This window comes from Notechis scutatus, chromosome 2 (assembly GCF_049901735.1).
Source record: "Notechis scutatus isolate UNSWTSFEM ecotype Mainland chromosome 2, rNotScu1.2, whole genome shotgun sequence".
NCBI classification, from domain to species: Eukaryota; Metazoa; Chordata; class Lepidosauria; order Squamata; family Elapidae; genus Notechis; species Notechis scutatus.
The window spans coordinates 120820789-120847903 of record NC_142010.1 but is presented as its reverse complement, the minus strand read 5'-3'; the positions used below and the strand labels follow the sequence as shown (position 1 = coordinate 120847903).

Sequence of the window (27115 nt, the reverse complement as noted above, 5' to 3'; positions counted from 1 at the left end):
ACCGTTCCTTTTCCTCCTGCTCCGCCATGGGTTCCCCTACCAGAAGTCCACCATCCTTCATCTTAATGTGATGAACAAACTGGAGATTCTCCATCTGTAGTTCTGAATGGGGTTATCGTTTCCCAGATACAATTGGCCACAATTTGAAGGTTCTCCTGGACTCCCCAACCATTTTCCTATTTACTTTTGTATTTTGTATTTTATTTTATCTTATAACTCAATAAAAATGTTAAACTAAGGTTCTCCTGGATTTGAGATTGCATCCTTTCACAGACCATATTAATTACATGTGGACTACTGCAATGCGTTGTACATGGGACTGCCCTGGAAACTACAACTGGTCCAGAACACAATGCCACAAACAGCTATGAGTGTGCCTTGGTATGCCCATGTAACACTTCTGCCACGCAAGCTGTATTGGTTACCAATGAGCTTCTGGGTGCAATTCAAATTTCCGGGTATCAGCTACAAAGTCTTTTGTGACATAGGACCTGCTTATTTAAGGGGCCTATTTTTCCTTTAATTTCTGCCCATTCTGTAACATTTTTTTTAATCCGAAAAAAAGCAGCCAAAGATGGGCTAGGAAATATTTTGTCTGTTGAGGTGGTTGTCTTCTGGAGTAGCATTTCCCCCATAATTCAAACACCCCCAACCCTGTTGTCCTAAACCAGCTTTGCAGAGCTATTGTTCCCCTCAGATTCTGGAATAGGTTGGGGTTATGTCCCATTTGCAACTGGCTCCTTTTCCCTTAAACTCATCCACATATAGATCTATGCATGAGAAATGTCTGACTACTCTAGATCGATAAAGAAAATGTGCCGTTTCTATCTGTGCTAGAAAATACAAAGTAGACATTCAGATTCACGTTTTTTTCTCCAATCTTCTTGCTGCTTCCCTTCCATTCCCCTCTTTCTCCCCTGTGCAATTCTGTCTCTTTTATGAATTTATCATTTCAGACAGCTTGACCTCAATCATGTCAAGGTTTTTTTTTTATCCCCCATCCACCAAGATGCCTAACTAGCTTTTTCTCAAATTCTTGTGAGCATCATTTTCATTAGAACATACCCAGCTGAAGCAGAGGATTGATCTTAATCTATGACATATTAACCATCAGATATTTTTGATTGCTCAAAATGGGGAAGCTGGAAGTCTGTTCTCCTCAACTTGCATTTCCAAAATTTAACTATAGCTCTGGGGGGGAAATATGCTTTCCATATGTTGCATGTGCAATAAAGAGTACAACTAACAGGGAACTTTATTCCTCCATGAAAGGAAAGAGAGGATGGGGAGACAACAAACCTAGTTGCTAAACACTGGCAGGAAATATACAACTACAAGAAAATGAAGCTGGGAGAAATCAATCCATAGCATAATCATCTCATGAGGCAGGTACAGTGGTGGGATTCAAAACATTTTACTAACAGTTCTGTAGGCATGGCTTGGTGGGTGTGGTGTGACTTGGTGGGCATGGCAGGGGAAGGATACTGTAAAATCTCCAGTCAGAGGCAGTATTTGGTGGTTCTCCAAACTACTCAATGTTTCTGCTGCCGGTTCTCCAGAACTGGTCAGAATCTGCTGAATAACCACCACTGGGCAGGTGGCCCCATGTACTTTGTATTGTATTTTCCATCACTAGGGCAATGTTGTGAGGGGGCAGAGAGGACCATGCGTGGGACTGTCTCAAGGTGAATTCTCTGTGGAAGCCATCATAGTAGGTAACAAAATCCAGCGTGGGGATGTGTAAAAGGTGAGTAAAGACTTCATTGTGCTTCATTGTAGGATCAATTGAAAAGTCCTACAATGGTAGTTGATAGTAATCTTCCAAATGCAATAGTAAGTTAACCTTCAGTATCAGTGACATCATCCAACATTGACATTCATTTTGTGAATTTTAGTAGGAAATAGCTCTTTGATGTCCAACTTTTATGACCTAAAATAGTTTCTCCTCCAATTTTGAGAGTGTCATATCCCAACATTCCAGTTTCCACCACTGAAATTCAGTGGTAAGTGGTTGAATTTCTAGCGTGATTTGGGGGTTGCTTTCGGGGATTTGCAAGGATTTTAAGGAGAGAGATGAAAACAGCTTGCTTCCCATTCACGCAGACACACTATGATCAACCTCCCACTGCATAATTTATGCCCTCCTCTTCTTACAATGTTTTTGCATCAAGAGATGGCCATCTCTAGTCCCCCAGAAGATCAGGAAGTTGGATTTTGGCTTTTGATTCCTCAGAAATTTTCTTCTTGTTATAAAAGGAAAAATCTAGATTTTACTCTTCAGTATTTGAAACTTACAACCATATTTTATCCTTTGGAAGAGGAATGCCCAAGCTCATTTGTCTTGAGGGTTGCTCCAGGCTTTGAATAAGTAGTCAAGCCATGCATTCCAAAAAAAAAAAAAAAAAAAGACGGGGCCAGGGATCCGGTTTGGATTGTAGTGGGGAAGATTAGATGTAAAATGAATCTGTTTTGCCTCTTTATTCCCATTCCAAGAAGAGAGACGGCAACATGAACTCCCACCATTCTGGGAGGTCTGTTTAAGCTGCAAAAAGGATGCTGCCCCTCCCCCCTTTTAACTCCTGCTATTCTGCATCACAAATTTTCCATTGGTTTTTCAGGCAAGAAAACTAGCATCATGGCTTTCACAAAGACAGCATTCGCAGGCTGTAGTTTCGGCTAAATGCAACATATGAAGTGTGGCTTAATAAAAAAGTACAATTTAAAATAATGGCTTAGCATGGAGCATGAATATAACCATTGCAACTGTTTGCATCTATTTGTAGCTGTATATAAATGATTGCTAGAAGTCTTGCTTTCCAACTTAAGCAACCAGTACATTTTTGGCACTCATCGTTTTTCCTAATGTTGCTTCAGGGTATCAGGTCATCTGCTCTTATGCAAAAGTCTCTTCGAAACAGCTGTGTTTTTGTTTTTGTCCTTGTAATTCGCATTTTTTTAATGTTCTTGTCTAGTTTTGTTTTGTCTTTTTTCCCCGTTTGTATTTTGCATTTTCATCTTTTAAATAAAATAGAAAATTAAGAGAAAAACAGCTCAAGCTGCCAGCCATAACCATTCCCGGGGAATATCCAGCTGGGCTCTATATGCTGCCACACTTCAGCCATGGCAGGAATACAGAACGCCTTTTCACATTTAAACACCCCACCCTTTAAAAAAAAAATTTCAGGCTTCCCGGGATATTGGAGAAAAGCTGCCACAGCTTTAAGGGAATCCACTTCTTAAAGTTAACAGGAGTTAAAAATGGCACAAAAGCTTTTTACAGGGTAGTCTAGAAGCCTGAAAAGAGCTCACCTGCTTTACAGAATAACAGAGAGAGGTGAGGAGGAGGGGCTAACTTCAAGCAAAGTGCATCCCATCACTTGGCTTTTTTGAAGAATTGTTTGTTTTTAGCCATTTAGTCATGGCCAACTCTTGGTGACTTTATAGGCAAGTGTTCTCCATGCTATCCTGTCAAGCACAGCTACTTTCAATTGTTGTATATTCAACTTTGTGTTAGATTTGATTTTATCAAGGCAGAGAGTTCTTTGCTTGCCCCTTCTTCTTGTTCCATTAACCATTCCTAGCATCATTGCCTTCTCCGATGAATTTGCATGCATAACTTGGCAAAGTAAATCAAAAGTAATATCATGATTTTAGCTTCTAGTGATGTGTCTGGTGTTGTAAGATTTAACACCTCTCTGTTAGTTACTCAACTCTCATATACATATATCATTATAGGGAAGACTATTGCTTCGACTAGCCTGCTTTTCATATTTATATCAGTATCTCTGATTTTCCAGATTTTATTCATGTGAACCATTGCAGTGTGGCCTAAGTTTATCCTGTACTATTATTTCAGAAGTTGAACTGCCATTGTGAACAATTTTGGATCCAAGGAAGATAAGATTCTTGAACTAATTCAGTTTCCTCCTTGTTGACATTAAAAGTCTCATGTCCATCTGCAGCTGTTGTCATTATCTTTGTTTTCCTGATGCTAAAACTCAGTCCTACTTTTTTCACTTTCATCCTTGATTTTCCAGATTTTGATTTTTCCAAGTCTTCCTTATTTTCATAGTATTGTATCACCTACCTACCTCAAATCATTTATGGTTCTTCCCCTAATCTTCACTCCAACATCAAAACAGTTCTGCAGGATCTAATTTCTGTAGGATCACTCCAGCATATACAAAAAGGTTGAACAAAAAAGGTGATAAAATACATCCCTGTCTAACTCCCTTACTGATCCTGAACCAGTCTGGGTCACCATCAAACCTTCTCACTGTTGCCTCCTGATCAGTGTAGAGTGACTTAATGAGTCTGTTCAGGTGTGTTTGAACACCAAGATCATGCAAAGCTGCCCATAGCTCATTGTATTCTACACAGACAAATGCTTTTCTGTAATCAATAAAAGCATATAAAGATTCTTTTGATATTTGATAATCCATCTAATATCAAATGCCATGCCCCTTTCTAAAGCCAGCTTATTCATTGGGTAACTTTTGATAGATGATATTCTATAGCCCCGGTTTAACTATTTTTAATGGAATTTTGCTTACATGAAAAATCAATGCAATTGTGTAATAGTTGGAGCAGTCTTTGGCATTGCCTTTCTTTACTAATGGATAAAAACATATCTTTTCTAGTCCTGAGGCCATTGACATGTAATCCATATCTCTTGACACAGGGCAGTGATGATGTTAACTGGCACTGGTCTTAGTAATTCTGCAGGTATTCCATCAATACCTGGGGCTTTCCAGTTTGGCAATTTCTCCATGGCCCATTCTACTTCTCCTTTCAAGATGTTTAGTTCTTTGTTAATTGGTCTTTCAACATTGTCATCTTGATGGTATGTCAAACTGCTACAGAGTCCTTCTGTATATTCTTTCCATCTGTTCTTGGTCTCCTGCTGGTCACTTAATACATTCTTGCTGTGGTTTTTAACAGTTTTTTGCCATGCTGAAAAGCTGGATCTCATCATTTTCACTACAGCAAACATGACCTTAGTGTGTGTCCTTCCTATTAGGTTCTTCCAGGTTGTTGACACTGCTCCTCTCACTGCCTATTTTTGCCTTTCCTGGTGTCATGTTGGAAAATTGCATTCAGCTTTCTAACTTCATCCTTATTACCTTTGGCTTTGGCCACCCTTTGCTGATTAGCTGTTTTGACGTCAGATAGCCACTTGTTTGTTCTCTTTGCTTTTTGGCATGACACATGCTTTCCAGCAATTTCCATGATATTACCTTAGATCTCTTACCACTGTTCATTTGGATCTTTCCCTTCTAAATTCATGAATGAATAAATATGAATCATATTTGAAGAATTGGGGAGAGACAATTTGTGAGTCTAGGATTCAGTTCACTCTAAGAGGCTCTTCACCAGCCTTTCTAAACCAGGCATGAACCACCCTTAAGCATTTTCATGTCTTTCTTCAAAAGGCTTAAAATGGTGAGAAATCAAATGGATACAATTACCATCTTGTGTCTCCACTGTAGCCTGTAATTAACTGTAGCTCGACATAACATGCCATTAGCCACCTTCTGCTTCACTTCTTGATGAGATGAATTGACACTTGCAAGAGGCATGGAACTAACATGCTAGTGGCAGGCAGCAAGCTGGGGAAGGCCAATATAAACGTAGAAGAGAAAAAGGGAGTGCAGTCATCAGATTTTACAAGCATTAGTATCTCAAACAAGGGCATTTAGTCTTTGGCCTCAGTATAGACTATACTGCCCTTCAGCTAAATGCAAAATTGCAGGTGACAGGGTAGGAATTGTCCTACTACAGCAACATTTGGAAAGCCACAATATCTGCATCATATGGCCAAGATGTGTCTTAACCACACTGCCAACCTCTCTGCTGTTCTTCCCTACAGATGGTTATAACTCATTCTCCTGACAATGAACCTCAGCATCGTTGTCTTACAAAAGAAAGCATACCGTAACCAACTTTGCATCGCCTTAGAAGGACAGAGAGAGTGATGTTTTTAATGGGCTTCTCTTTAATAGGATTCAGGCTTACCAATTAATTACCAGTCAGCCAAGCAGCTGCTGAAGAACGGCCTTTATTACCTCTTCCCCAGCGCTGGGTTAATCTCTTTTCAAGTGAGCAGCTACATTATCCAAGCCAGTGGCTTCGTTCTCATTCTCACATCAATGGGTAATTAAATTGAGGGCTACAGGGCGCCAGCTGGTCACCTTGCCCTCTCAGTAACTCTTGCTAACCCTGATGCTGGCATTATTGGGGGAAGAGTGCCCTCCAATCCATCAGACTGGAATTGCTAATATAGTTTTCTCAGGAAGACGCAGCCAGTTCTAGAAAGAGGCTGAAGGGTTAAACAAATGGAACCATCATAAAAACACTAACCACTAGCCATCATTTTGTAAGGAAGCAGGTATGCGTTAAGTTCCTTTTCTCATGTTTTATTTCATATCTTTCTCTCTCTCTCTCTCTCTCTCTTGGTAAGTGTGGACACCCAATGACTGCCTGGATGAGGCCCTGCCACTTTCTTGGTGAGGTTTTTCAGAAGTGGCTTGCCCTTGTCTCCTTCCTAGGACTGAGATAGTATGACTGGGCCAAGGATATTGAGCGGGCTTTGTGTCTAAGGCATGAGTAGAACTCAATCTCATGGTTTCTAGTCTAGCTGTTTAACCACTACATCAAACTGGCTCTCATTTTGGCTGCTCTTTTAATTTTTATATAAGGCACACTCTAAAGACCTTTTATCTTGCAATAGGATTTTATATCTAGTGCTAAAGAGCTTAATGAACTGTGGTTGGTTGGGTAAACCTCAATTGGCTGAATTTGTACCATAGATTAAGCTACAAATCAGTTTCCAAACTACAGTAATTGGGTTTGCCTAATGCACAGCTAAACCCAACCTAAACCATATAATGGCTTGAAGTGATGATTACCGGATCAATATAAGAAGGGATTGTAAAAAGAAGCAAGGCTGATTATGAAAGCCTTCACAGAGTTCCATAATTACTATATAAGTGATGAATGACAGTTTAAATGACTTCCTCCAAAGACACTGACTGGATCCATATACCATGTTAAGTCTTAATATGCTTGGTTTGGCTTGGTGTGACATGTGAACCTACCATTAGAACATAGAGTTGTATGAACCAAATCAGAGCTTGTGTATACAAATCTTTTCAGAAGGGGAAAAAGAACACCTAAATGGTCATGCAATGCATAAACCCAGTATGAAATTTGGAAAAAACTCCTCCATCAGATCAAGTTGCTCCTAGTTGTGAACATTTTCCAATTTAGCACCATAAGAAATAAATGCATTAATAGTTTTAACCCTGAGAATATTGACAACTTCCAAGAAACTTGGGGAAAAAAATAAGATCTCTGCCTTTTCAAAAGTTGAGAGGCGAAGAATGACTATAAATTTTGGAACTATCTGTGCAAATTCATACGAAGTTGTGGGTTAAATCAGCATAAACTTAATATTTAGTAGTAAGCAATTTGCATATGAATGCTCTATATTTATTTGACAAGTCATTCAAGGGATGTGAATGACATACAAGAGCCACACTGAAATCTTTTTCTTAAAACCCTTTTCTGAATTATATTTGCATTTATTTGTTGCTAGAATGCTATAAAGTTTGGTCATTTGTGTAAGCAAAATAATTATATCTGGATCATCTGAACATATGGATCCTTACACCACCAATGAGGTTCCTTCTTTATATTTACAATGATAATTGTTTTTTGCAATAAGGACACTAGATCTTTAGGGGTATAATGCTAGTTAATATTAGTGAAAGACCATGCCCAATAACAACCCAAAATATGCTCAAATATCTCTCTCTGTGGATGTATATATGAAATCTGGGCATTTTTCAGGAAATAAATGCTACTTTGAGAAAAGATTTCTACGCCACATTCAAACCTGTTTGTGTGTGGTAAAAATAAAGGCATCCTCAAGCAGAACTCAACTCCTGGTCAGCAATAATATTAAAATATTTCATATTTGCCCTTCTTTTTTCAGGATGTTTATTTGCAGCCCAGCCTACGTGTGTTGTTTTTTTTTAAGTGATCTCCCTTCTAATGGCTTGACTAAGCCCATCTGTGACTTGTGTGCTAATAAAGCATAAGTTGAAAATTTCTCCGAAATGACCTTGTATCAGAACAAACCATACCCTATAGTTGAATGGATGGTACCAAAGTTTTTCGTGATTGACTAACATGCAGTTTGTAGCTGTCTTGTTTTGTTTTTTTTAAAAAAAAATTGCAGCTAATCTTGGGGGATCCTTAGCAAAGTAAATGTTTGATTGCTGGGAAAAAAGTGGATTTGAGGTAGTGCTTTTTTGCATAGAAAATGACATTGGAAACAATGTAGATTGCATCCTTCAGTGAACTACTTTATGCAGTTCCTTTTGGAAGCTCCGCCAGTTACATATATAGCTACAACTATCTTGGTTTGTATTAGAATCAAACCATATCATTTTGTTCAAAACAAGGAAGCTGCTCTGATAGTGTCTTTAAAGGAAACATGGAAGGGCTATGAATTAGGCTACCAAATGAACTTCTGAACTTCAAATTTCTTGACAAGCTTCTGCTCTAGAGATCAACTATCATGAACAGAAAGATGTAAACTAGTTGGATTTGGAATTCTGGGAGTTGAAGTCCCCAGATCTTAAAGTTGCCAAATTTAAAAAATACTGGTGTAATTAATAGTTGCTCTGCCTGTTTTAATACCTTCAATGGTACACATTAGGCTTATGAGAATGTTTATTCATCTTTTGGATTAAATCAGGTCACCAAGTTTCAAAGCATCCAAATGATGGCCTGAAGATCCCTTTCCATGATTAAACTATTTTGCTTCTTCAAATAGGCAGAAGTTTACGATCCTTCCTGGGGAAAAAACACAATTCATTTTATGATTGAACAGCTTGTTATGAGACGGTTAGTTCAAAAGGTGAAATAACCATAAAACCATTCAAATTGCAGTTTGATTCTTTATTAAAAGGACCCAATGTGCCAGTTCAATGCTTTGTAAACCAGGCTTGGAAAACAATGTGCAAATAAAGGCATGGGGTGAGGTGGAGGGAATATAATGAAGACAGCTATAGCCAAGGAAAGAAGATAACCCAACAAAAGTGGAATGGTCACCCCTTTTTCTCTTTCCCCCTTTCCCCAATTATTCCTGGACTTCTTGCTCTGGCCCAAAACTCTATTAGAAAAAAAAAATATGGCCGCTGCAGATCTTGAGACTCAATAGGCACTCTGTGTGTGTGTATGTGTGTGTTTGTGTTTGTGTGTCTCTGTGTGTGTATGTATATATATATATATATATATATACTCTATTAGATGCTTAGAAACAAAAATAACTTTTATCTGACCCTTGCACTAAAATATTTTTTTTTTAAAGCAAAAAAGGGAGAACTGTAACTTTCAATGTATTTTGTCCCTCGTTCAGTTCCACTCCCTCTCCTCATCCTAATATTTGTGGGTTGTGAATATTTTTTTAAAAATCCCTTAAAAGAATATGGGGAGAAACTTTCCACTTCCATGTACCTGTAAGAGAGCTTTACTTTTGAAACCAGAGGGGCAAACACTGCAATGAAGCCATAAAACAACTCCAAGTGATCCAATGCAAAGAGGGCTCTGCAGAATTGAGTTCTTAGCGCATGTATATTTCGTACCTGATATAGCCCCTGCCTGTATCTTGTGCCTTCAAATTGCATTTGATTTGGATCAGGTTTTCTCCCTTTCCTTCTTTCCTCCTTGCCCAGTGAAGTGAATGGAGGGAGGGGGAAAGGATCTGAGAAGACATGAGGGTGTGGAGACACCATCCAACCATGTGGGGGGTAAATGTCTTGAGGCTTGGTTGGATGCAGATGCGTACTTCTCCCACAATATGAGAGGAAGACCACTATCAGTAGAGGAGATATACCAAGAGCACCGGTTGCCCAGTGACAGTATCACAGTTCTTCTGAATGCTGCAATGTTTTCTCCAACCATTCTCAAATGTACTCTCTCCCGTTGTCGCACAAAATGCACAGAAACAAAAATGATACAGTACAGAGTCTAGTCAGCACCGTTGAGCTCACCCAAATTCTGCATAGCCTCTAGCTGTGTGAATGGAAGAAGGTGGCCTGAGTGTGATTGCTGCTCCTCCCACTTAACTCCCTCTGGTTCATTCAAGGTAGCATCAGTCTGGGAAGCCTTTCAAAGTTGTCCTGGCTCCCTGCAACTGCTGCCGTGGCATGGCGTGGCCATGGTGAGTCTCTGCAGTCTCCATTTCTTATTGGCCAGCTGCTAGCCACCAGGAGCGTATTCACACTGACAAATCCTTTGAGCTTCACCCTTGCATCTAGCATATAGAGCATTGACTGTAGCAATTCAACTGGCTCCTATTTACAGCTCGCAGAGCCCTAACCCGTTCCCCTCCGAGGAAAGCTTTGGTTGGAGGACAAAACAAACAAACAAATCAAACCCCAATAAACTATTCTGAGAAACATCAACTTACATTCCCCCCCACCTCTTTCTAGAAAACTGATCTGCAGGGAGGTGTGACTATAATACCAAATGTCCTCTTAGCTTCGAGGCTCCCAGTTTTACCCTGTTGCCTTCCACCCTTCTTTCAACAAGAGGCCTGAAAACAAGCTTATCTCCTATTTTGCTCCAGATGTTCATCTGCAGACAGATGAATTCCTTTGAGGAGCACTGTGCAATATTAGAAACAGGAGCCGTCACTGAATTCAAACTCGGTTATGCCTGATTGTCTCCAACAACATCACATTACTTCTGAAAAGTAACACACCTGGACCCAAAAGTCATGGTTGTTATTAAATCCATCCTTTTTTGTTGTTACCCCTTTTTCTTCTTCTTCTTTCTTTCTTTTAGACCCATCAAACAAAGGAAGAGAACCCAGCGATAGGGGCTCTGGACCCAGGGGCAAGGCTACTGGGTGGTCGGTAGAGAGTGCTCTGCTGACTAGGTGGATTGACTGGAGTTTGTGGGGTTGGAGTCCTACTGGGTTTGGGTCGGAAGAGACTGCCTTGTTGGGTACTGGTGCTGTTGGACATAGGGCAATGGTCAGGATCCCCAGAGTCACTTTCTGTATAACTGTAGGCCTGAGCCCGAGAGATGCCCTTCTGCTGGCGCCTCCATGAGTTGTAGTAAGTTGGGTCGCTGATGTAATGGTTGACAAAAGAATGGGCTTTCTGATGGTTCTGATCCACTTCGTACTCACTATCGCTTCCCTGTGGAGGGAGATGGAAAAAAATTGGTCAGAGCAAGGGTGTCAAATTGCATTGTGGGCCGTATCGTGACTATTCCGTGAGGTACTCTGAGTCTGAGTCCAATATCAGGAGCTGGAGTGGGCGTGGCCTATGCGGGCCATATGTGGCCCATGGGCCCCATGTTTGACATCCCTGGGATAGAGAAACTAATCACCTTCTGGGTAGAAAGAAAATAAATGACTGAGCCAAGGCCTGCATCTGCTCTTCAGGCAGAACAAAGTCACACTTGGTATGATGTCAAATGACCCCGCCACAGGCTAAAGGCAATATAAAACTTTTTATCACACATCAATCAGTCTGTGAACTCAGATAAATTATGTGAAATTTCTCTAGATATTTTAAAAAAACAAGCTGGAAAGTTAGAAGTAACAACATAGAACATTTCCACAATATTATACCATCTATGGATTCTTTTTTCTAGACAAATATGCACTATATACTACACTACACTACATCACAGTAACTTTGTCGGGCCTTTCATACTTTTTTATTACCTTGTGTATAATTGGCCTTTTATACTTTTCTATAATTGTATTCTTAAATTATTAGCCATTTGGGGAATATTTTATATCGAATACATACTATTTATTTTTTAAAATATATTTATAATTATAGATGGACTGTTGGATAGCTTGTAAGGAACAGTTTACTTTTCATTATTAATATGGAAACGCTTTCATTCCCACATCGCACTCCAATTTTATTTTAAAGAACAACAAGTCCGTGAGGCAGGTTAGACTGAGAGTGACTGGCCCAAAGACACCTAGTAACTTTCCATTACTGAGTAGAAGCTGGATCTACCTGCTCCTAATCCAACCCCTTTGCCCTACAGTGCACTTTTAACATTGAACATTTCAGAAAACTGGAATAATTTGGCTATTAAAATGGTAATTTGGAAGGCTGTACTCTAGTAGTATGCTGCATGCAGCTGCCAAAACAAAGCCAATGCAGCCCTAGGCTGCATCAACAGATGGATAGAATCAATCTGTCCAATCACACTTGGCCAATAAAGAATTCTATTCTATTCCTATTCTATTCTATTCTATTCTATTCTATTCTATTCTATTCTGTTCTATTCTGTTCTGTTCTGTTCTGTTCTGTTCTGTTCTGTTCTATTCTATTCTATTCTGATCACATGAAGTGTTAACACAACTATATAAGGCCGCACATGGAATACCGCACATGGAATACCGCATCTAGTTTTGGTCACCACAATATAAAAAAGATGTTGAGATTCTAGTCTAGAAAGAGCGCAAAGAAGAGCAACAAAGCTCATTAGGGGACCGAAGGCTAAAACAAATGAAGAATGGTTGAAGGAATTGGGTCTGTCTAATTTAATGAAAATAAGGACTGGGGTGACATAGTATCTAAGGGGTGTCCCAATATCAAAAGGGCTTCCACAAGGAAAAGTGGGGGTCAACCTATTTTCCAAAACACCTGAGAGCAGGACAAGAAGTAACATATGAAAACGTACCAAAGAGAGATCCAACCCAGGACTAAGAATAAATTTCCTGACAGTAAGAACTTTCTAGTATTAAAAGTCATCTGCTGGTAATGGAATATTTATTCTCTGAGAACATCTGTATTTTAAAGAATGTTATAGAGGGAAGAAAAGAAAAAGAATTGGGTAGGGCAGGGCAAACTTGGCACATTTCCCCCCTTTCAACTCTGCCTCTGTTCTCGTTAATTGAATTCAGCTTCTCAGTTTGCAGACGCACAATAGAGATCTTTCATGAGAATCGCCCCCCCACATCCCCCAGCTAGGGAACAGATCAAATTGCAGGTTTCAGCTTGCTTAGCGCTCCAAGAGTTTCTCAACGGGGGGACTCATTTGCACTAATTTCATCAGGGAGAAGGAAGTGGGAGACAAGAAGGTCTTGACATCCAGGTGATTGAGAGAAGTGAAACCAAGGTGGTGAACAAGGAGAGAAAGTAAGACACTGTGTGCTCTCCCCCATGCCTAAAACAGAGAGATGGGAAGGGAAATGTGCAGGCCCTTTATTTCAGAGATGCCCGAAGCTAAGCAGCAATGCAGGGAAGATGAAGTAATACAAAAGGAACTTCCAGAATATACTGTAAACGAGCCTTTGATTATAAACTGGCATTTTCGCATCATAAATCAGTCACTAAACCACTTTAGCGTGGAATCTTAATGCTTCCCGCTCTATCATGAGCGGGAGCTTTTTATATATTCTTGTTTTAGAAAAAGAAGGTAGTTATGACATTTCACAGAAAATGTAGTATCCAGTCATGTTGCTTTATATGTTGATGGCAAGTTATGTGTTATTAAAAGAAAGAGGAAGTGCATACGATAATTTTAACTATAAGTGCGGCATTAGAACAGCTACCATTTAAAAAGTGGTGCAAAGTATTCCTTCATGATAGAAAAGACTGTGGTCAGATGACTTGTGTACCTGTTTAATCTGCAATTAACTATGCTTATAGTTCCTGGATGTGACTCTTCAATAGAGGGTTGTCTGGATTCAAACACAGGACTATCTGGCCACATTAATTTTAGAGGTTATGAAAGTCTGCAGCCCTCAATCTCAGGAGCTTTGTGATCCTCTCTCCACTCCTTTAAAACCAATGCTATGTGTTTCACTTCACATTTATTACACTACATTTTATAGATTATCTTGGGGCCGCATCAGGTAGTCCTCGACTTATGACCGTTTGCTTAGCAACTGTTTGAAATTACAATGAACCTCCCTGAGGGTACTTATAACCCGGATTCAAAGTGTCATGTGATTGCACTTGGGGCTTTTGGCAACCAAACTTCATTTACATACATTTGCAGTATCCTGCAGTCACATGACCACATCTTTATGATGGTTTTGCCAATAAAGGCAATTTAGTTTCAAGTTTCTAGCAAAATCAGCCATATGGTTGGTTCTATGGGTTTACTTAATGACCACAGCATTGTCTTAAAGACCACAGCATTCAGTTAATGACTGCCACAATAAAGATTGTTAAGATTGGGTTGGTCAAATAACCAACATGATATACGTACATCATAATTCATGGCTGTAAATGGGCAGGTTCATTACGGTTATAGTTCTAGGACTACTTATATGCGTACACCAAGGATCATGCTAAATCAGTACAACTGTGCTTTCTGCAACATAAGTTGCCCCCAGGAAATCCCGCAGTACTTTGAAATGGCGTTTTTGGATTCTTCCACAGATGCTCTCTGACATCACGGGCAGTCTACTGAAGCCAAACCTAATCTAAAGAACAGAAATAGAAGTGGAAACAGTTCAGTGATCTGGATTTGAAAGATGATTGAGAGCACACAGGACACCAACAAGCAAGTTCTTAAAGAAGCTGCACCTTCTCCTGGGCTCACATGTCATTCCCAAAGATTAGGAATTAATTTAAGAGGGGCTGACAGGTGCAACAGGCATGACTCCAAATCATCGTTTCCTCTTCAAATCCCTTTCACCGCACGCCCTAAAAGAAAATGCTACAAGTTCAGTAAGATTTGAATTTAGGTAAGCTTATTTCAAAGCACAGCCTCGATATGTACAAAGCTTGTCCCTATTGACATGGCTAAGTCTGACTTTCATTTCTGTCTTTGGGAGATAAGTGTTTCTGTAGACAGTAACTGTCTAAACTTAATTCACTCATATATAAACATTTGTCAGCATGGTCACTAGAATCTTTGTACAGGATTAAGGGATTATTTTTCATGTAAAAAGTCCTTGAGATCAACCAACAATTCTGGAATCTTTCTGGAAGGGCATTCTTTTTGCCTGGGCTAGGTTGTTTTTTTTTTCCTCCAACAACACTATAATTCAGACATTAATGACATATTTTGTTAATCTGAGTAAACTGGGGACCTGATACTTTTATAAAAAGGTCCTCTGAATATTCCAGAGCTTTGCTGATAGCTCCAAGGATATCTAGTTGCGATATCCGGGAAGAATATGTATGGAGAAATTTGCACCTTACATGTACTTCTGGCATGAGTGTTTGGCTGTCATGGCAGTTCTCTCTGCTAATTGCCCTTAGGGGGTGATGAGGGCTAGTTGAGAGCCAGGCCATTTGGCAAAGATTCTGTTCTTAGACAAAAAAAGAGAAAGGAACCGTTTTTGCTATGCCTGTCACCATTGGCAACAGTGTGAGGAAAAGAAAGGCCTGGCTGTAAAGACGGCCTGTGTCCTAATCCTGAGTTTCTGAGGCAGATGTCCCTGTACTCCTTCCTCCCTTGGTGGTACTCGGCTGCCTCCGCTGATCAGCATCCCTTTCCCCAGAAGGATGCCTAGGAATATACATCAGCAACTCAAGGAACATCGTAATCCTAGGATAAGTTATTTCTGTTTTCGTTTTTTAACGCTACATGCTTTGCGGCAATGACACCACATTCTTACTATTTTAAACATCAGTTTGGACTCTTAAGAGGAAAGGCAATACATATGATTAAAATATTATAAAATTTGCACTCAGGAACTGAATCAGGCAGGTTGGTGTCCAATGACCCCTTCACCCAGGGCTAGGGACTTCTTTCTCTGATTAGCCTCCTGTATATAGAATTGAGCTTGTGATTTTTAGAGAGACGTACTTAACAATGGCACTCCCAACTATAGCCTTGACAAGTGAATCAGGAGAGTATATGTACCTGGTAGAGGACAACTGGAAAGAAGCACTTTTTAAAAACATCCATTTGTTTCACAGCGTTCCATTCCTTAAAACAAATGTCTAAATCTAATGTCTGGTTTATTTTGGGCCTCGTCAATCTGTTTTAAACAGTCCTTATGACAGCCAGCTATTTGGCATGTGCTGTGGTAAAACCATATGAAATAAACAGACATCTGTTTTACACTTGAGCATGACCAACCCTCAGAGTAAACCTATACGAGAGCTGTGAAATCTTGAGATAAGGAAATCTAGTATTTAAGCGGGTCTTCGGATGGAGAGACTGACTGCTCACCTAGTCTCAAAACTATACCAGCCCAGTTACTAGTTTTGGGGGAAACTGATCACAGAACCATCAGAGTTACTTCATGTGGAAAAGCTGGTGGAAATCACTTTTTTTAGTGGGTAATTACCAGGTTTCTCTATTCGAACAACCCAATCTATTTAAAAACTATTTTGTGGGCATAGATGACCAGGCTTCTTCTAGCAATAAACCTAGTAAAATCCTTCAGTTGGGGCAGGCTCAGGGAAGTCAGTAAATTGAAACACTTGTATGCAATGTAATCCTCTGATAATATCATTTTGTCGCAATTCAGCGGGGTGGTTTTTTTTTTAACACTTATGGCAAAAGTTTGTTTTGGGGGTGCCTTTATACCCCTTGAGATCCCTGTAGGCTCATTTTGGAGTGCATGTGCTCAGTCCCTCTCAAATGGACTCTCTGTAGTATTGCACCCCAAAACTTCTCCCCTTCTAGCGTGGCTTACTTGTGAATCAGAGATTTCTGAAGGCTTCTCAGTAAGGCTGCTGCTCTCGGCTGGAATGAGGTCATTGTACTTTGTAACATCTTCATCTGAGTAGTGCAGTGAGCCTGGGCTGGGCCGTGGTGGGGACCTTAGGAGAGACACAGACACTCTGAGATGTCATTCAGAAGGAAGCCAGTTTTGAATGGAAGAGCAAGGAGCCGCTCCCAGATTTGTTTACCCCCCTCCCCACACCCCCTTCTTCTCACGAGCCTGGAAGCCTCTGGTACCTTGTATATATTCCATTCTTCCTGCAGAAGGAATTTTTTACTGACATGCGTCGATTGTTCAGTTCTAGAGCAGGGAAGCTGCTCTCATCCAGGCTGACCATTTCACCGTGGCTAAGTGCATTTGACTTGGAGTTGCTCCCTGAAACAGGGAGAGGGAAACAAGAACAGAAGCTGTTAGTAATTTGGAGTCTCTCTTTTTTTTTTAGGGCACAGAGGCTTCTGCCAAGCTCCTTTCTCGCCCAAAGAACGCATTTCAGAAGTTTGTTCTAAACTTTCTGATTTTTTTTAATTGTGAGTCATCAGCGAAAAACAAGACCTAGCTCCCCTCTATGAGCTATCATTTGATGCTGAGTGAGTGAGATAAATATCCCTGTTAACACAATGTAAGGCACAATTTCCTGACTTTAATCTCTTACGTTGTTCATACAGGCTTTGCACCCAGGACAACATTTTGTACTATAATTTTAATATAATTCTCATACTATTTCTTATTATTTACCTCTTCTTGATCCTACACAGGAATAACACAGGGTAATTGGGGTAAATAGGAATGTGCTAAATGAAATTAAGGATTTACAGCAAGTACTGCAAAATATTTTTTTAAGGAAATCAGCATCAATTTCCTAATTAAGAACAAGCCATTAATTATCTCTCAGTATTCCCAATCCTGAAATATGGGTGCTGAGCCCTTTTGGGATTCCTAGCATTTACCTTCTCAATGAGGAGATTGGATCACTTCCCAGCAATAAAAGCTTTACACGACTATTTTAAGAGACAGTGCATGGTAACTTCTGCGCGTGCTCACTCAGAGAACTGGGACCAAGATTATGGAGCACTAGAGCCGGCCAGTGGAGATGATGCTCTGTGCTACAAGATGGATTTTGTGTAAGGCAGAAGAGGGGGGAAACTGACAGGCGCGTGCAAATTGCATTGGCTATGTTAAGAATTGCTTGAGGATTTTTTAAAGATAAGTTCCAAAGCATTCAGATCACCTACAGTGAACTTTTTTTTATATGTGACTTATCTTTACAAGAAAGTAATGCTTACCACTGAAGTGTTCAGGAATTTAGCTAAATAGATACAGTTAATATGGTCACAAAATCAATGGCTTTCATTAGCATTGCCAATTCCCTATTAGGGTTGGGTTTAACAGGGAGAACTCCTCTGTAGTCACTGAGATTATTTTGCACAGCATTTTGCTGACAGAAACACTAACATCTTGAATCTTGCATTTGAAGGCAACCCCGAAACTGCAACTGGTGCAAAATGCAATGGTTTGGTATCTGATGAATATCACTTATTCCAAGGAGACTATAAAGATGCTTTGGGTTCTGCATTGGTTACCACTTTGGGTCAAAGTGCTGGCTTTGACATATAAAACTTTATATGACTTGGTATTTAGATACCTGCTGGATTACTTTCTCCTATCCAAATTGTTCTGGCCAGTATGTATTTCTCAGGAGAAACTTTTGATCCTACTACACTTTTGTGAAATAAGGGGAATGGAGACCAGGTGGTCCCACTTCTCATAAGGCTGTGTCAGCCTTATGAAATGCCATCCTTTTAAGGATTAAGATTTACCCCACCCCTTCTCATGTTTTATAAAGTATCGAAGAGGGCATCTTTCCAAAGAAAATTTGGTGGAATAATTTGTTACCATCACCTTGTAATTTTGATTGGTTAAATAATTATCTTTATATTTACCCTGGACTTTTAAATTGGTTTGGGTTTTTTTTGGTTAATTTCTTGCAAGCTGCTGTGAGTTTCTACCAATTTGGTGGCACACAAGCTGGATGGATGTATGGATGGATATTTGATGTGTAGTGCCCTCAGTGGAAAACTCCTGCTTATGGCAAATGAAGGCTTGAGACGATGCTGGTACTCACCTGAATCAGATTTCTTGGCATACTTCTTACTCTGCCCACGAATGATAAGGACAAAGACTAGGAGGAGGATGAAGATGAGTCCCACCAAAGCAATGACCACCAGAAACCACCATTCTTCATAGAAGGGATTGGCTTTTTGAGCTGCAAAACAGGAAGAGGAATCAAGTAATTTTTTTCCTATAGGGATACCTGTGCCCCATACACATTGTTTCCTATAGCTTTTACTTAAAGGTTAGTTCAAAGCATGTTGGCGTGACAGAAGTTGGATTCTATCCTTAATACCTGATACTGAAGGAGATGGACTGCTAGGTGTCCCATAGCCATAGTCATTGACGGCAATGACTCGAAAATCATAGCTGACACCCTGCTTCAGAATATCCATGCTGAAAGTGTAAGAAGTCACTTCTTTGGGAATATCCTTTATGAGAATGTCCCACAGTCCCTCATCTGGAAGAGAAAGAGATCAGTACAGTTGCAATATGAAATGCAAAAACACAGGAATACACAAATACACGTCAAATGTAGGAGAATGGTGTCCTATGGGCTGGAAAGTGACTTTAGGGTCCCAATTCTAAAAATAACGACAGAAACATGCAAGCAATTTGTTTATGCAATTAATTGCGGCATTTGTTTGTTTTGTACAACAGGAATCTTTACTTTTAAAAAAAATACTTGATATTTTACTTACAATTTGTCCAAAATATTCTTGCATGCAGAATATATATATATATATATATAGGGATTAAAAAAATCAAAAGGCATGCCAATTCCAAAGAGCAGTGAGCAGAGTCCCACAACAGTTGTGAAAATGTCATTGTACAGCAGGTTCATAGTTCTCTAGAAAGATTTACTTTTAATTAGTTGCAGTTGCAGCCAGTTCAGAATATAGATCATGTTGTCTCCTCAAACTGTGTAATTCATAGAAGATGCACAGGGATGTCTTAGTTGGAAGATTTACCTTATAAACTCACTAGAACATTTTAGAATTTCTGCTGATTAGTTTAAGCATCAAAAAGGAGTCACAAAGAGGATGTGCCTATGATTTTGTTTTAGCACAGGCCTGCATATTTGACCTACATGGCAGTAGGAAACATATTTATATGATTTATGAGTTATCTGCATTGTACAGCTGTCTGCTGAAGCATCATGGTACTTACATTATACATTCTTTATTGGAGGACTACCTTATAGCTCTAGTAGCCAGATAGATTGCTGCACATGATTAACAGGGACCAACATTAAAAATTAATGTATGGGGCTTCTATTTACCCATGGGATAAATGCCATGGAGATGGAAAAGGAAAAGGAAGTTCAGCTTCAATCTTTAGAAATCCAGATTAATTTCCTCAGATCAACTTTCTGATGACACAACAGTGATTGGTCTCATTCGAGACAATGATGAATCTGCATACAGACAGGAGGTTGTACAACTTGCCTTGTGGTGTAACTGGAACAATCTGGAACTGAACATACTCAAATCCGTAGAAATGGTGGTAGATTTTAGAAGAAACCCTCCCATACTACCACCTCTTACCATACTAGACAACACGTATCAACAGTAAAGACCTTCAAATTTCTAGGTTCTACTATATCACATGATCTAAAATGGACAACTAACATCAAAAGATGTCATCAAAAAAGCACGACGAACAATGTTCTTTCTGCCCCAACTCAGAAAGCTCAAACTGCTGAAGAATCTGCTGATTCAATTCTACAGAGGAATTATTGAGTCTGTCATCTGCACCTCTATAACTGTCTGATTCAGTTCTGCAACCCAACAAGACAGACATGAACTTCAGAGAGGAATTAGCACTGTAGAAAAAACAATTACTGCCAACCTGCCTTCAATCGAGGACCTGTATACTGCACGAGTCAAAAAGAGGGCTCTGAAAATATTTACAGATCTCTCATATCCCGGACATAAACTGTTTCAACTCCTTCCCTCAAAACGACGCTATAGAGCACTGCACACCAGAACAACTAGACACAAGGACAGTTTTTTCCCGAATGCCATCACTCTGCTAAACAAATAATTCCCTTCAACTATTTACAAGGTCTGCACTACTATTACTGTTAATCTTCTCATCACTCCTTATCCCCTCCCACTTGTGACTGTATGACTGTAACTTTGTCGCTTGTATCCTTACGATTTATATTGACTGTTTCTTAGTATGATTTGATTGCTTATTGTACCTATCATTAAGTGTTGTACCTTGATTCTTGACTCTTGATGAATGTATCTTTTCTTTTATGTATACTGAGAGTATTTGCACCAAGACAAATTCCTTGTGTGTCCAATCACACTTGGCCAATAAAAGAATTCTTTCGTTCTTTTTCCTTTTTTCTTTCTTGTAGAGATCTTTGGTCTTTCCTAAGATCCTGCTTTTATTGGCAGTTGTTATGATCGCAACTGAGCCCAAAATTTCCATTGCTAAATGAGACAGTTGTTAAGTGAGTTTTGCCTCATTTTATGACCTTTCCTGCCACAGTTGTTAAGTGAATCAGTAGTTGTTAAATTAGTAACATGGTTATTAAGTGAATCCGGCTCCCTTGTTGACTTTGCTTGTCAGAAGGTGGCAAAAGGCGTAACCCCCAAGACACTGCAATCAGCATAAATATAAGCCAGGTGATGATAAGCATCCAAATTTTGATCACGACCATGCTGCAATGGTCATAAGGGTGAAAAACAGTCATAAGTCACTTTTTTTCAGGCTGTTGTAACTTTTAACAGTCATCAAACAAATGGGTTGAGGACTACCTGTATTTCCTCCCATGTTAAACACTTTATTTCCCCCCGGCCATCCTTTGTACGATGTGTCAACAACTAGAACACGGAAGGCACTAGGTAGAGCCATAAAAATCATTTAAATTTAAAAAAAAAGCAAAATAAAGCTGGTTAAAGTTTAGGGATATAAGTGGTACTTGGCCTCTATTGAATTGAATGATTCCTCAGTCTTTCTTGGTAGTTCTTTCTGTTATACTAGCAAGACTTCAAAACTCGACTTCTATATTACATGGAGAGGAAGCAATATGATCTCTATTTCTTCTGAAAACCCAGAGTCCAAATTCCAAGGAGTTTAAAGTCTAAAAATTGATGGTGTGCTAAAGACAATGGGATGCAAGAAGAAGCAGGATGAACACAAATAAATGCTCAGATGTAATTTGATTTCTCTGGGAAGGGGGAAAGAATCCATAATGACATCATTGAAAAAAAGAATAAGAACTGTAAAGAGGGATTTGTATAAAAAGAGAAAGTACAAGCTAGTTCGACTAGGAAAGAGATTCAGGATAAATGAATGTGAGAATGGAATTAGAAAGGAAAATTATGAAGCTGGAAATCCAAAGATAGGGATATATGGGGTGCAAAGATCAGAAGATCAATTATGACTCTCTTCACTTACGATGCTTTCAATTCTAATGATGTCCTGTTTCATTCAGGATACTAAAATGATTGTGTCAATTTGTAAATCATTCCTAAGTTGACAGTTGTGTGGTACTTCGTGGTACTTGAGGCTCTATTCTGACAGCCCGCTCTCTGCCACGGTTGCCTGAGTTTCTTTCCACGCACCCCAGATGGGAGTCGAACCCACAATCTGTGGCTTAGGAATGATATCTCTCTACTAATATGGCTGCATCTTTGTTCAGTTTTGGTTCCTTTGGCTGTGTACAACATTAGCAACATTCAGATGTGCACATAAATAATCCATTACAGGTACTGTTAACTTTCTGTGTCAGGATAAGTACTATCAGTCTTTCACACATTCTTTGATAAGCATTCTAGACTTAATGACAATTAATAACCTCCATGCCCTGACATCTGCTCATTTCGAGGTCTGTGAAAGACAGTTATTTTGCAGCAGCTTTATTAAAAAAGGAAGCCCCAAGTCTCTTTCAAAGCAGTTGGGTGATTTATGTCCTTGTATGTACTCAGTTCCTGGCCTCTGGGTTCATCAATCATCCCTTTTAGCTGAACATTTCATTTCCCAGAATTATCCTCTTATAAAAGGGAGGAGGAGAAAGCTGAGTATACTGTATCCTTTGGGAGAGGAAGACTCCCCAAAAGTAAATTCATCCAGTGAGATTTTTGGCTGGAAAGAGGCAAATGCATCAATGGGGGAAAAGTGCCTTTAATTTGTCATTCCACATTACGGAGAGATTTGAAATATATTAGTTTAATGTATTCAGAAAGAAATTCCCAGGTCTGGATATTCAGTTTCAAGTTACTTAAGCAGCTCACAACTGTTATGACATCAAGAACCAGAAAAGTTAATTTCCAAAATGTGTGCAGCTAGAATAACTGCGCTATGAAAGAACTACTAATGAATATTAACACCTTATATGAATATATGATGTTACCCATGGAAGAAACTGACCTTTGCTTAATTTACCATTTTTGTTTAGTTTTTTCATAAGGAAAAAATAATCCCATCTCATCTCTTCTTTGACTAGATTATTCAATCATTTCTGATCCAGCAGAAGAAGACATCCAAATAAATTACTCATTTAGAGATCTTCTGGAAGAAACGGGGCTCAGGGTAAGAAAGTTCAGTTGATTTTCTGGCTGTTCAAATAATCAAAGGAGCCCAGAGCCATGGGTGAAACAATCAAAGGAAGGTGAACTGAATCCAGTATCGGTACCTGAAGGACGTGCTTCAATGACGTATCTGGTGATGGGCCCTTTTCCTGGGTCACCACTCGACCAGTGGATTGTGATGGCTGAACCATATCTGGAGATGAAGGGCTCACCGGGAGGACCTGGAGCACCTGCATTTTTTTTAACAACAACAACAACATCATTATATCATATAAGTGGAAAAATTGTGCTGTGAGGTAACACAAAGACTTCAGATGAGCCCTATAAGAATCACGCCTTACAGCAGGGGTTTCCAAACTTGGCAACTTTAAGATTTGTAAACTTAAACTCCCAGAATTCCGTATGGTAGCTGAGGAAATCTGGGAGTTGAAATCCACAAGTCATAAAGTTGCCAAGTTTGGAGACCTCTGTCTTAGAGGATATTGGAGAATGCTCCTCTAGTATTGAAACAGTATTCTTGTGGAGTTGATGGTGGACCTTGCATTTCCTTCTCCACATTGTCTATCTCCAGTGGCCTTAACTATATCATCTTCTAAGCCAGGGTGTGAAACTCACGTCGTCACAGCTGTGTCACGTCATGTATCGAGACCTTTTTCCCCTATGCTAAATCGGGCGTGGGCGTGGTCAGCATGTGACGCGTCCGGCCCACGAGCCGGGAGTTTGTTAGCCCTGTTCTAAGCAGATATCAGCTGGACAACTCAGTCCTAACCCAAGTATCTTCTGGGCTTTAATTAGGGTCAAATGGACCCAAATAAGAGTGCAATAAATGGTTTGGGGGAGAAACAAGCAAGGTTCCCCCCCTCTCCCAAAGGATACTTTAAAAAAAAACTTTTATTTTTTTTTCCCCCAGGCTGAGGAGGAATATGAAAAGTGACATCATCAGTGGACTGCTGGGCTAAATTTTACAACCTGTTTTTAAGAATGTTTGAATGTTGCCTAATTCATCACACAAAGTAACATATTATTTAGTTACCGTGCAGTCTCATGAAGTTTCACTGGGTGGCTGAAGGCTATTAAGCTTTCTCAGCCTAACCTACTCATAATAGGGTTATTTGGTATGTGGGCAGAGATGGGAGGAGAAAGTGAATATTTCATTTGAAATCTTGAATGAAAAGCAAGATATAAAACTAAAATATATAAATAAAATATTTTAGCACTAAATAATATATGAAAGACAAAAAAATGTTACCAAAGGTGTGTTTTGATGCTGGATTTTACAATTCTGGTAGGTTGCAAATACCAGAAAAATGATATTTTACAGAGTAAGCTATTTTATATCCATTTATTGTTATCCTGTTATATTTAAAAAGAAATTTTTGAAGCATTAAAAATGTAGTTTGAGCTGATTCATGAATTTATAATATAGACATTTTGGTTTAATGTGGATGTTAGCCGTCCGGTTAATTAAATAATATACCTGCTATTTATAGGCATTTATCAGCTAGGGAAAACATTCCATGTGCAAAACTAAGTGGCTTTCAGAGAGAAATTTTTTCCAGATACTGGGTAATCCACATTTACTGAGCTTAAAAGGTTTACAATGCTGGACTCAACACTGGAACATATGAAGAAACAACCGAGTAAGCACAACTGAGATTCCTTTTACAAAGAGTCACCTTATTATTACACAAACATGAAGGGCTCTGGCATTTCAGATTATTTTATGATTTTTTTTTCTCTTTAAGAATTTGCATGGGCCACATGAATTGATGGCAACTTTTTCAATGATCTTTGCTAGGCCAAGGAATAGGGAGAACTCTAGAACATTGGGATCGGGGGACAGTTCAGAACAATGATGGTGTGTATAATTAGCCATTATATTTATGTAGTTATCTCTTTGCTTTCTATGTGATTATGACTGTAGAAAACCATTCAGTTCCATTCTGTCTAAATATGAAGAAAGAAGAAATATGATTTTGCTACACTAATCAACAGACTTGGAAGACAAGGAGAAACTCTTTATCAAACCTGAAACTGAATCCAGTACTATTTAAGCATCTCAGATTAGGCAGGCTCCTATTAAAATACTGGAGTCATAGAGGAAATATTTCTGGGCATGGTGGTGGTTTATTATTGGGCATGGTCCTGGCCTAGAGGTGGATCTCTTGCCTCACGATCAGGAGGCTGTGAGTTTGATCTTAGGTAGCAGTGGATATTTCTCTGGCAGAATGAGTATTTGCTACGAACTCTGCATTGGCTACAGGAAGGGCATCCGGTCAGTAAACATTCTGCTCCATTCAGTTGCTTTGACTCCACCCCGTAAGGGATTATGGGGTCATTCAAAGACAAAAAAAAAAGGTCCTAGTTTAAATTCTAATTGTTAAGATCTGTTAAGAGTAGGTGAAAAATGATGGAGAAAGCAATCTCATCTCTCAGTTTCCTTGATGTACCTTCCCCTGGCCCCGTGGTGATGTTGGCTTCTACTTCTGGACCATAAATGAAGGTCTTGGCTCGAATTCGGAATCGGTAGGTGACACCTTCGGACAAGTCCTTGACTTTCAACCACAAAGGACTGTTTCCCTTCACGTCCACGGTCACAATTTTGCTGACGCCTGGAAGGCAGAAAGGTGCATATTTTGAGATGAATTCAGGAGACTGGGTAGAGTGGGGAATAAAGGTGGTCTGGGAGCATCCAATAAAAGCACCCTGGTCTGCAACAGGGGATGAGGCTGCTATTGGGCCATTCCAGGGAAAGAAGCAGTGGCTGATTTCAGTATCCCATTCTCCATGTTATTTTACTGGGCCACTTGGCAGGATCAGGCCTTGTGATGATGGTTTTACAATGGTTCTAATCCTTCATGTGAGAACACAGTAAGAAAGCAGCATTGGGAACTACAATTTGACATCTGTTTTGTTGAATGATGTTGATTCACAGGCTCAACTTTGCTTTTTGTATTATGTGGACTGACATTGGGGTACAATGTAAACATAAATAAAAGATTATAGATAGATAGATAGATAGATAGATAGATAGATAGATAGATAGATAGATAGAGACAGAAAAATAAACCAATCACCAGGGTTCAGGTTGTCTGAAGAATGCCTTTTATCTTTTCATAACTGATTAAGTTGGCTATTAGAACCCCTTGCCTTTATGGCTGGGGGTTTACTGATGGCTTATACAGTTGAGATGTAGAAATACAATTTGAAGTTCAGAAGGTCCTGGTTATGGGCAGACATAACTTTTTAAATCTGTAGTCCCATAGTCATAAATTAGAACATTCTTCTAAGACAGCAAGGTGTGTTCCCTTGCCATTAATTGTTGTGCTTGATTGAGTAAGTCATGCACATCCAGACTTGCATATCTGCTCCCTGTAAGTTCCTTACCATCCACAGGCATGCAGGGTTCATAAATGAGCCGGTAGCCTTCAAGGATTCCATTTGGAAAAAGCGGGGGCTCCCAAGACACATTCACAGAAGTTGTGGTGAGTTCACTGAATTTGACAGAGCCTGGGGAACTGGGGGCTTGGAGGAAAGAAAAAATATATAAAATTAGAAGGAAGAGTAGTGCTATATTACATGATCTAAAACAGGTGTATCCCATCTTGGTAAGATTTATGGACTTCAATTCCCAGAATTCCGCAACCAGGCAATTTGGTTGGGGAATTCTGTGCATTGAAATCGACAAATCTTACAGTTGCCAAGGTTGGCCTCCCCTGATCTAAATTGAAGTTGTAATGGCTATCGACCAGGAGTATGAAAAATGAATGATAAT

The 27115-nt window shown here is 39.5% G+C and overlaps 1 protein-coding gene across 3 annotated transcripts in view; it reads right to left on the bottom strand.

Moving 5' to 3' along the window:
* Positions 1-10827: 10827 nt before the first annotated feature.
* The window catches only part of SDK2 (sidekick cell adhesion molecule 2), a 419219-nt gene continuing 402931 nt past the window's right edge, over positions 10828-27115 (bottom strand). For all 3 annotated transcript variants that reach the window (XM_087956031.1, XM_087956030.1, XM_087956032.1), the window contains 8 exons: positions 26728-26865; positions 25791-25952; positions 23445-23570; positions 19089-19253; positions 18807-18947; positions 16921-17059; positions 16655-16781; positions 10828-11216 (listed from right to left, as the gene is read on the bottom strand). In XM_087956031.1, coding sequence (XP_087812157.1) covers positions 10863-11216; positions 16655-16781; positions 16921-17059; positions 18807-18947; positions 19089-19253; positions 23445-23570; positions 25791-25952; positions 26728-26865 — 1352 coding nt within the window. In that variant the 3' untranslated portion in view covers positions 10828-10862. The remainder of the gene's footprint in view (positions 11217-16654; positions 16782-16920; positions 17060-18806; positions 18948-19088; positions 19254-23444; positions 23571-25790; positions 25953-26727; positions 26866-27115) is intronic.